The 12219-nt window shown below is 32.8% G+C and overlaps 1 protein-coding gene across 1 annotated transcript in view; it reads right to left on the minus strand.

The window, feature by feature from the left end:
* Nucleotides 1-6831: 6831 nt before the first annotated feature.
* MCU (mitochondrial calcium uniporter) overlaps nt 6832-12219 on the minus strand; it is a 217504-nt gene continuing 212116 nt past the window's right edge. The window contains exon 7 of the mRNA XM_089089379.1: nt 6832-7084. Coding sequence (XP_088945505.1) covers nt 6845-7084 — 240 coding nt within the window. The 3' untranslated portion in view covers nt 6832-6844. The remainder of the gene's footprint in view (nt 7085-12219) is intronic.

Below are 12219 nucleotides of genomic sequence, written 5' to 3' on the forward strand. Positions count from 1 at the left end.
TTGGATGAAAATTTTGATTGCCAATCAGATTTTTCTTAGAATTTTCTGATTGGATGAAGTTTTAATTGGCTGAAATTAGCTCTAGCTAAATCTCGGTAATAATAAAATTTCACTCTTCACACAATGGCGCTTTAACTAAAGCCCTTTAGTGTGGGACTTTTGAAATTGCCCTGTTTCGCTCTTACTGGAGTTATTTCTTCAGTCTAACTCGAATTGTAGTCCGAAGTGGTTCCATTCAAATTATCAATATGACTAGAGCTATACAAAACAAAAAATTGAGAAGAATGCGATGTACGACCTATAGCTAAAATAGCAACGATATAAAACTTAGCAAAAAAATTTGCTAAAATTAGATAAAGCTAAAATAGTGACGATATAAAATGGGTTCGAAGTAAAATTCTAGAATGACTCAAAGCAGGATGTACATAGCCCTTTTACTTCTGCAAAAAGAAAAGTCCCACATCCCGCTTCACTGCAATAAGAAATGATTATCTATAATCCTTGTCTATGCAATTCATGTATTAGACAAATTACAAAAAATGATTCTTTTGTAAATAGTTCAATTCATTTTGGACAGACGAAAAAAATCAGGTCACATATTCGCTTTTTTACAACTTTCAAATTGGGCGTGGCAACGCTGGAAACTATGTGGTCTGCCTGACACAATGCAGAAAATAGTCATTTTAGATTAGATCTAAATTGAATAGGAGAAAGAATTTGCATATAGCTTGGGAGTTCAGCTTTTATTCAAGACAGTAAAGCAAATATAAGAGGAAAAGGCTCGGTTAGTTTTTTTAATATGGAATTATTTGAATAAAATAAATACGACAGGGAGTTAAAGGCTTTCTACTAGAAAACCTAGATACGGAATACTAGAAAAATAACTAAGAATTGTGATATTAAGGTAGTGAGGTTTAAAGAAGAATGTATATTGCGAATGTATCGCCTGTAAAAACAACAACTCGTTCTCACCGTAAGCTGAGAATAGACCCTCCAATATTGGATCCTCTCCTTCAAATCTAATCCTTATTACAGGCCCTCATCTAGGAGTATGGGAATAAAATCCAAACAGTGAAGATTAAACACATACGTTGACAAAACTAACTAAAAGAACGTCAAAACCCACCAATCAAAATTCCTAATTCATGGCAAAAAGAGTAACGTTGATATTTATGCTAGTTAATCAAATAAAAATAGCAACAGAAAAAAAAACTAAAGTTGAGACAAGATCTAGTTTAGCAACGTTTCTTGACTATTAGAAAAAGACTAGAAATCATCCAAAGAAAAAAAAACAGGGAAAGAAAGGAAAGAAAAAAAGCAGAAAAGACCAAGGAAAAAAGAGTAAAAGTGTGTCTCCATTTGGCAGATTCTGCCAATCCGTCAGTATGCCGAGTCTCCAATAACTTTTAGTTTCCAATCTGTAAACTACCAATACGAAACGGGTAAACCCAAGCCTCTATTGAAACCAGATTTGCAGAATCTACCAAATGGAGACAAGCTTTAAGACTAGATTGAATTGGAATAGGTTTGAATAATTACTTGTACACTTATTGAGCAAGGAATAAATTTAAAAAGATTAGTATAGCAACGAGAGGGTGTTTTTTTTTTAAGATGAATAAAATATTCAGAATTAAATAACCAACAAAGGATTAACGTTGAAAGCCTGAAAAAAAAACAAAATATATAATCCCCCAAAAGCTCAAAAGAATCGACACTCACAATTGGACGGGGGCATCAGGCCCTATCTCGTCTTCCATTAGAAGAAATCATGGGCGGAATAATTTGTAAAATATTATAAAATTCAGCTTAAATATGGCACGTTTCCAAAGAGAACAAATACTTTTCCAAACCCAAAAAAATCTTTGCGGACTTATCCCTCCTAGAGAAATCTCTACAGCTGCTCGTGTTTAAAGTACTGAAATAAAGAAAAATGGCACTGATGGAAATTCAGTAGTTTTACATTCAGTAAAATTGAAAATTTATTTTACTACACTGTTGTAACTTCTATTATTCAACTGGGTCGTAAAATAAAACTGCTATTTCCTTCAGATTGCTCACAATGTCGAAATTCTACGTTTTGTGACAACAACTTGATGCCAAAAGTCATCTGTATTGGATATCCGTAGTTTCAAAAATATAATGCTTCGCGAATGTGGTTGAAAGTGAATCTAGAAGCCAGATTTAGAAACAAAATATTTTAAAGATAAAAGTTGATTATCAGTAGTTGATCCACCTAGTGATCCATCCAAAATAATTAGCTATTTAACAAAATCAGCTAATTAATTAATAGCTTTGAATATGTTAATCGGGTTTAGAGCAAATTCCAAGGATTGACGAATCGTCCACAAGCTTCATCTGTGGAAAACTCATTCCCAGTAGACACATGAGCTGAGGAAGAGAGGAGGGGGTGATTACCCCCTATATTTTTCACCCCTCCCCTTGATTAAAAAAAAAAACTCTTTTGTATTTTAATTAAAAAAAACTATCCTTTTTACATTTCCGTTTAAATAATCGGGAAAACAACAAGATTGTCTACCATAGATTGTCAAAAAATTTTGCCCCCCCCCACCCTGTATTTTCGCAAACTAACACCTATGATCCCAGGGTTGTCGATCATAAAAGAAATAAAATGGTTCTATTAGTGTTCTCTTGGGAATAGCACAATAGATAGGAAGGGGGATCATTGTATTAGTTTCTAACTAGGGTCAGCTCAATTGGTCAGCAGTGAGAAAATGAGGATGTTGAAGCCAACGAATTGAAAGTTTTTCGGGGTTCAGATTTGGCTAAACCACCTCATTGACTAATCCCTCCGTGTACCTAGCAATTTGCTTCCTACTGCAATTACGCACCAAACACCTGATGTGTGTTTATTGTTGACTTGAATTACAATTTAGCATCTTGTAAGTTTTCAAGATATGCATAGGTTTGTACATAAATATAAAATAAAAGTAATAATTTAGATATATTAACAAAAAAAGGGAAAATTTAGGTGTTTTAATTGAAAAAAACTTCACCCCATAGATTTTGAAAGATACGTTTCGCCCCCCCCCTTCACATAAATTTTCGTTAACTGACATAGTTGGTATACATGAATTTTGGATTTTGTAACCAGTTTTGACTTCTTTGTAAAAATTAGAAGAAAAAATTTAGGTCAGCAAGATTTATGAAGGTTAGCGCTAGTCAGACACAACTGATATATTAAAAAAAAAAAAAACTATTTTCAAGAACTTTTCTATGTGTTTGTTTATAAAATAAAATAAGGTCATTTAGCTAGTTAGACATAACTGGTAAATAGTAAAAAAAAAGAAATAAGAACCAGCCTGAATGTTTTTGATTTTCTAATCACGATTTTCATGAAAACCAAACCGAATCTTCTACGCAGACCTTCGAAAACTACATCAAGCTTCCTTCAGATATTTTGAATTTGAATTATTTGAAGCTTATGATTCTTTATAGAAAGTATTTAGTATTAATTCAGCATTTAGCTCAGCATTCAGCGTGAATTAACAAACATGTGCATGCCTTAAAAACTTACAAGGTACTAAATTTGACTTTATGTTAACAATAAACACACATTAGCTGTTTGGTTCTTGATTGCAATTAAATAAAAAAAACAAGTTTTTTTAACTGAAAGTAAGGAACGACGTTAAAACTTAAAACGAACAGAAATTATTCCATATATGAAGGGAGCTGTCCCCTCCTCAACGCCTCGCTCTTTACGCTAAAGTTTTTTTATTGTTTAAAAAAATAGAGTTGTGAGAAAGTCAAACTTTAGCGTAAAGAGCGAGGCGTTGAGGAGGGGACAGCCCCTTCATATACGGAACAATTTCTATTCGTTTTAAGTTTTAACGTCGTTCCTTACTTTCAGTTAAAAAAAACCTGTTTTTTTATTTCATTTTTGAACGTTTTTGAATTAATGCAGGTTTGATTTTGGCTCACCGTACATGAATAATTAAAACAAGATTTGCATATTATAATTGGTTAAATGGCTTTCTCGAAACTTGTTTAATTTTATTTACGAACGTTTTTATTAGTAATAAATATACGTAACTTAGAATTAACTTACGTAACGAACTTCTATATTCATAAATTTTTGACACGTATATTAGGGGGTTCGCCCCCTAGTCAATACCCTGCTCTTTAAACTATAGTTCGAATTTTTTTTCCAGTTCTTTAAACATGACCTCTTAATCACAATCAGTTGATCAGTTGAAAAACTTGTTTTTTTTTATTTAATTCCTGATCTTTTTCTTTAATAATGCTGGGAAATCCGGCGCCCCCTTCATAGCAATGCCCCGTCCCCCATGAAAACTTCCTTCATGGAAAGATCCTTCCATATAGCCCCCGACCCTCTCCTTCCCCCACCTACCAGAAAAAATCTCCTCTGAAAAAGTCTGTATACTTCCCAATAACCAATGCTAAATGTTAACATTGAGTAAAGTTCATAACTTTCAGCCCTCCCCCAGGGGCCTTTGGGGGATCAAGTCATCCTAAAAGACATTGTTATCATATTTTCGACCATGCTGAACAAAATGGATATTTCAAAATTTTGATCAGGTGACTTTGGGAAAAAAATGAGCGTGAGAGGGGGCCTAGTTGCCCTCCATTTTTTTTGTTCACTTAAAAAGGGCACTAGAACTTTTAATTTCCGTTCGAATGAGCCCTCCCACAATATTCTAGGACAACTGGGTCGGTACGATCACCCCTGGAAAAAAAAAAACAAAAAAAAAACAAACAAACAAACAAATAAACACGCATCCGTGATCTTTCTTCTGGCAAAAAATGGAAAATTCCACATTTTTTGTAGATAGGAGCTTGAAACCTCTACAGTAGGGTTCTCTGATACGCTGAATATGATGGTGTGATTTTCATTAAGGTTCTATAACTTTTAGGGGTCTTTCCCCCTTTTTTCGAAAATCAGCCAAATTTTCTCAGGCACGTAACTTTTGATGGGTAAGATTAAACTTAATGAAACTTATATATTTGAAATCAGAATTAAAATCTTATTCTTTTTATGTATCTATTGGTATCAAAATCCCGTTTTTTAGAGTTTCGGTTACCATTGAGCCGGGTCAGTCCTTACTTACAGTTCGTTACCACGAACTGTTTGATGGGAAGCAAAATCGGCTGTGAACAAAATCGGAAAGTGCGACATATGCCATATTTTAACTTTTCAGGAGAGCCAAAAAGACGGAAAAAAGTTTGTCGCCTCTGGTTGCTCTGAAAGATGACGCTGATGGAGATAAAGTGAACTGGAGAAAGCTGGAATTCTATTCCAGCTTTTTATGCTCTTTTCAGAGGTATAAATTGAATTAAATTATTGAATTGAATTAAATGCAATTATGTTATAGCTCCATACGATAATCCTCTTCTGTCATCCCGAGTCGCAACAAGACCTGATAAAAAGAGACATACACCACTTAGAGACTTATGTCTTTTTTTGTCTTCGTGTCGGTACAAGATAGGACAATTCTGACTACACTATTCAATACCTCGTGCTTAGTTTACCGATGACACATAAATAACTTATTTTCAACCAAAATGGCATATGTCACACTTATAGTTATCACAGCCGAAATGCTAAACCTAACCTCCTTTTTTTTAAATTGGTAGATCTCAGCATCCTCATCAACTCACAACTAACAAATTAAGGGCTGGAACAATGTTTAGAAAAACATTGTAATTTCCTTCCTTGCCTTCAAAATGTATCTCGAAGTAGAAGCTATTAGAATGTATATTCTAATCCCCTTCGGCATTCAATTTAGCACTTAAAGACTTCGTATTGAGGTTTAGTAATTAGATTTTACAAACAAAACTCAGCAATCTGTTTAGGAAACATAAGTAATTAAATTTTTGCTGACAATCCCCATCACATTTCTAAAAGACTCTCCAGATTCAAATCTAAGATCAATTGTTGAATACTTTTAGGTTTTAATTTTTACTTTTAGACTTTGCCCTTTTAGACTTTCTGATGATTTCAACAATGTCACAGTTTAATCTAGGGGATCTGAGGTGCGTGATTGGAGGTTTTTCATTTTTTCACATCTGAGTCAATAAAGCAACGTTGTCCAAGAAATAAATAAAAACAACTAATATATGTAAAACCTTATCATAATGTTTAACTTCAAGCAATTGCACCAAATACAACATGAAAACTCTTAATAAAATATTATACGATACAAAGGGCTGTCAAGCCTCCGCCACCTCGTATACATCTCAGAGAACCACTTTTTTCCGCCAAGCGTGGCACTTGCTATGCACTATGCTATGCGCTATGCTATGCTATGCCCACAAAGCACGTGCGACCTCGTAAGAAATATTTTTAAAAGGAAGCAACCTCTTGTCCAGTATAAGAATTTAAAATTTTACACATTCGCTAAGATTAGTCAAACACGACCGGTATGAAGTCCTTTCACAGTTTTACAATCATCTAAGCAAGATAAATAAACATGGTTTAAATTTAGCCATCCGAAATCAAAACATGTTAAATACAAACCGTTTTTGAACATTTGCAATTTGAATTTACTCGGATAAGTCAGATGTGACAGTAAAACAGGCAAGTTCGCCGAAGCCTTCTGACCTACCCTCCTCCCTAAATAAAGTAATAGCTTCTCCGTAATTTTTTTCTTTTTGAATTACCACAACCCTAATATCAAATGAATTTCAACGTCAATGCCTGTGGTAAATACTTGTTGTGAACTAAAAAAAAAAAAAAAAAAAAAAAAAAAACAACACTGCCGAGACTTTCGATTTCTGATGGCCAAATTTCCCTAAAAAATCTCTAGTTAAAACAAATTGGCTCGAAAAAGAATTTCCATAGCAAAAAAAGAAGAATCAATTTGCACTATTTCTTAGCTCTTATTGCTTCCTTGAATTGTTCTAATATTGATTTTGATACTTGGTTATGGGACACCGGCATCAATGGATTCCTTATTGGATCTCGAAGTCGTCTAAGGTCAGATTTTAGCTTATCTTCTTCGTCTTTAAGCAGATTATATTTGCCCACTTCCAAGCCAAGCTTTTTTGCATATTTGTGAAATGCTTTCAGATATTCTCGATCTCGAACATCAGGTAGCACGTACTCCTAAAGAAGGATTCAATAGAATCAACATAAAGCAAATGATAAAATTACTAATGCTCTTATCGTGTGCATGTATATTCGAAACAAAACCAACAATTTTGACACTGGGAAATTCTATTATATATATATATATATATATATATATATATATATATATATATATATATATATATATATATATATATATATATATATATATATATATATATATATATATATATATATATATATATATATATATATATATATATATATATATATATATATATATATATATATATATATATATATATATATATATATATATATATATATATATATATATATATATATATATATATATATATATATATATATATATATATATATATATATATATATATATATATATATATATATATATATATATATATATATATATATATGTATATATATATATGCTGCTATATATATATATATATATATATATATATATATATATGTGTGTGTGTGTGTGTGTGTGTGTGTGTGTGTGTGTGTGTGTGTGTGTGTATATATATATATATATATATTATATATATATATATATATATATATATATATATATATATATATATATATATATATATATATATATATATATATATATATATATATATGTTAATGAATGACCAACATCTGGTTAATGTCGACATTCACCGGTGAATGTCCGAAATTCCTGTGTCTCTGCTTGGATTCGATTAGCTTTGCAAGTCAGCTTTTTCAGACTTTAGAAAATTAAAATATACATAAACTTACTACAACCCTTGCAATAGAACAAGATCTGTAAATTTACTGTACTTCTTTTTAATAATCAAATTAATCTAGGAGCAAATATGCATTGTTTATAATAAATTGACGATAAATCATTCTTTAGGTTGAATAAAATTTTGTAAAATTAGTAACCTTAGACAAGGGCGTATCCATTATTTTTGTCCGTTTTTTCGGATCGGGTTTTACAAAAAAACTTTAAAAAACGCATCAAAATTTTTTTTATATACATTTTGATTGCCTTTTTCACGAGTCGGACAAAAGTTTCGAGGGAGGCTCGAACCTGGAGCCCCCCTCCTGGATACAGCCTTGACCTAAGACTTCAGATCCTCGAGAGCCATTGATGGCGCATAGGGCGTCGATGAAGCTTCTCCATTCGTCCAAAGCTATGAATTGGTAAATTTCCAGTTAACTATTTTGTAAATTTAGCAGCAATCAGAAGTTAAATTCAATAAAGTTGGTAAATTTTCAACAAATTATTTTTAAATTTAATAAAAATGTGTAAAATTCTAAAATTAACAACAAGCTGTTTTGTAAATAGTACGGTACAAATATTAACAAAATTAATAAATTACAATAGCTTGTATTTCTATAAAACAAATATTATAAATCAAATAATATCTCGAAAAATCATAAAAATACTAGTAACTAAACAGAATGTATTTATTTTATTACGATAATCAGCACAATTCAGAATGACACCTGTACTATTTCTTAGTAAGAATACTAAATTAGCTTTGCAATTTAGTAGCAAATCCTTAAATTATGTTGGTCATAAGTCGTTTCATTATAGATTATTTTAGTACGTAAAATATAATTAAAAATATGTCTAACAGGGCCATATCCAGGGGGGGTAGAGTGCTTGAACTCCCCCCCCCAAAAAAAATGCTTGCCCAACTCGTAAAAACGTCAAAAAAATGAATATAAACACATTTTTGATGCATTTTTAAGTTTTTTTTTAACCCTCCCCCCCCGAAAAATCCTGGATATGACCTTTCTGCTCAAAAAATGAAAAAGGAGGAATATATTTAGGGAGCATTTCTCCTAAGAATAAATTCGATCGATAAACTTTCGTTGAAAGCGCGGAAATCTCGAACCTAAAATCAAAGGTGTCAATTCCCAAAAACGTAGGAAGGAGGGGATTCTCTTGTTTTGCCTTTTTTCAATGAAAATACGAATAATAATGGTATTTTTCAATGAATATACTTATAAGAGGTATCTTCTAAGAGGCCAGATACCTCTCTCCTAATAGACGCAAAGGCCCAGAATCAATTCTTAACCCCCCCCCAAAAAAAAATGTTACGAGAAATATTTGGAATCTTCAATCTAGTGGCAGTGCTATGACAAAGTTAAACTTGAACATAAACATCAACGAGTTGAGGTGGTAGCACCATACCACATGTTTGAGAGATGACGTAACAAAATGACACAAAACAACATAAAATGGCATTTATATGAACATAAACAACACCCCCGAATGTCCTGGAAATGACATTAAAAAATGAACAGAATTTAAATAAAAAACAGCTTTTTTCAACAAGGGTATATATAACGGGGGTTCCACACACGTCAACCTACCCGCTCTATCTACTACGGTTTGAATTATGGGTACTTTTGTCTTATAGCCAACACACTTAGATCTTGTATCGCGCACATTAGCCAATAACCGGTTTTCATGGTCTTTATACCAGCCAATATTAGCTTGGCTCGGTGGGAAACTGCATTGTAGCTATTTTTTAATTAAATATTTAGTAGGTATTTTGCAAGGCCGTATCCAGGGAGGGGGGGGGGGTTACCCGGTTTTAACCCTCCCCCCTCCCGAAATTTTTGACCAAGTCGAAAATAAGTCGAAAATTAGTAAAACCTAGGTAAAAATCAGTAAAATTAGTCGAAAACTGAGTCAAAAATTAGTAACCCCCCTCCCGAAAAAGTCAAAATTAGTAAAAACCCCCCCGAAAAAAAATCCTGGATCCGCCCTTGGTATTTTGGTTAGGTTAGGTTAGTTTAGGCTACGTATATAATATAACGCGGTCTGGGCCGCCCCCTTCTATACTTCTCTGTTGTAGTTTTCATAATTTTGTTGGTAGAGTATTTTATTTTCATCATGTTTTGGTTTATTTCATTAGTATTAACCAAACTTCACTTCTCGATAGAATTTGAAGTGGTGGTGGGGGCTATAAGACACAAGTACAGAATTATGTTTTCCGAAAAAGCACGTTAGGATTCAACACATAGAGTAAGCTAGGAATTACAAGGGGTTTATTTGCCGATTGCTTTTCAAACATTTGGACAAAAAATTATATTAAATAACCATTTTGTACTATGTTATTAATATATTTTAATTAGATTAATTAATTCGGCAAATTATATCATATAAGAATTACATTGTCTACGAAAAATACAAATAATTGGCCTTTTTTTCTTATGGAATTTTGAGAAAAAAAAGTCAAACCTTTTTCCTTTATTAACATTGTTTTTGTGCTATAGTTTTACAATTAAAACAAAATTAAAGCAAATAGTTCGTATATTTGTAAAAAAAAATATTATAAATCTAAAATCACAGGCTCTCAGTTTCAATAGTTGAAACTAGGTTTCTTGGCTAGGCCCATTCATTTAGGACAGGGGCGATCCTAAAGCAAAATCTTGAGAGGGGGCCCAATGTGACAAAGGTACAAGTAATTAACCAAATTGACAAATCTATTCTAAAAAGAGTGAAAAAAAGAGAAAAAACGAAGAAAGAGGGTACCAGAAAAATCTTGGGGGTGGGGGATGGGCGGGGCTCCCGTTCCCCTGGATCCGCCAGTGATTTAGGAAATTAGACAAAAAAAAAAAATTTCAACCGAAAGTATCAAGCGAAATTAAAAGTTAAAACAAACAGAAATTATTCCGTATATGGAGGAGGTGACTCTCTCCTCTGCCCCTCGATCGTTAGACGGAAGTTTTTAGTGCTTTAAAAAAGCTTCTTATTCCATTTTAAAAGCCCCTGTGTTTCAGCAGTTGTTCTTCAAGAATTGAGAAAAAAAGTTTAACTTTAAAGTAAAAAGTAAGGGGTATAGGAGGTTTTTCAGATAATGCCGGAAAATCACCCATACCCCTCCCCCTCCATGGAAAATTCCCCTGGGAAAATTTCCTCATCACGGACACGGTTCTTGATTTTCAACTATGCTAAACAAAATGGCTATCTCAAAATGTCAATTGGATGTCTTTTGGGAAAAAAGGGGCGTAGGAGAGGGGCTAGTTGCCCTCCAATCTGTTTGGTCACTTAAAATTGGCGTAAAAACTTTGAATTTATGTTTGAATAAGCCCTCTTCCAACCTTCTAAGACCATTAGTTTGCTATTATCATCCCTGGGGAAAATCAAAACAAGCAAAAAAAAAAAACAACAAATGAACACGCATCCCTGATCTTCCTTACGGCAAAATTCCACATTTTTTGCGGATAGGAGCTTGAAACCTCCATAATAGGGTTCTCTGATATGCTGAATCTGAAGGGGTGATTTTCATTACAGTCGCTTGATTTTTTTTGGCTATCTTACCCCCTTTTTAAAAAATCAGGTAAGTTTTCTCGTAGCTTTCGACAAGTAACATGAAACTCGATGAATTTTATGTATTTGGAATCAGCATAAAAAGCCAATTCTTTTTATCAAAACTCCTTTTTTTAGAGTTCCAGATTCTATTGGACCGAGTCGTCCCTTACTTAGAGTTCGTTACGACGAACTGTTTGACCATGTAACATAGACATGACAAAGCATCGTAATTGAACCCAAAACCTCGAAGACTGAAACTTGTCGAAATTTTAAATAGTAAATTTACGATAAATCATTTTGGTACTTGTCTAGAATCCGATAAACACGCGAGAATTGAATTGAAGATCAGATAGCATTACCCGGTAAGACACTGTATAAACTAAGGGTTTCTCACTCCGGGAAAAGGTACCAGGAAAAGTTTAGATAAAAGGTACCTAGGTTGAGGTAGGTTAGGTTACGTATTTAATCTATGCTATGTTTTACCCCCTTCCCCCCCCCCCAAGGTGCAAATATATAACCCAAAATTGTTTTTAAACTATTATATTTTCATCCTATTTTATTTTATTTCATTAGCATTAACGAAATTTCACTTCTCGCGTGTTTATCGGATTCTAAACAAGTACCGTAATTTTTTATTTAATATAAATTTGGTAAAATTAGCAAACTCACAATAGATTATTTTGTAAAATTATAAGTTAGAGTTGGTTAAATATACAAAAAAGTTATTTTTTTAAGACTGAAAACAAATATTACAGACTATAATATTTGCTCGAAAAACCACAGGCTCTCGGTTCCTATACTTGAAACTAGGTTTCTTGGCTAG

The sequence above is a fragment of the Artemia sp. Qi Xiang Cuo genome, chromosome 5 (genome assembly GCF_049724085.1).
Source record: "Artemia sp. Qi Xiang Cuo chromosome 5, ASM4972408v1, whole genome shotgun sequence".
NCBI classification, from domain to species: Eukaryota; Metazoa; Arthropoda; class Branchiopoda; order Anostraca; family Artemiidae; genus Artemia; species Artemia sp. Qi Xiang Cuo.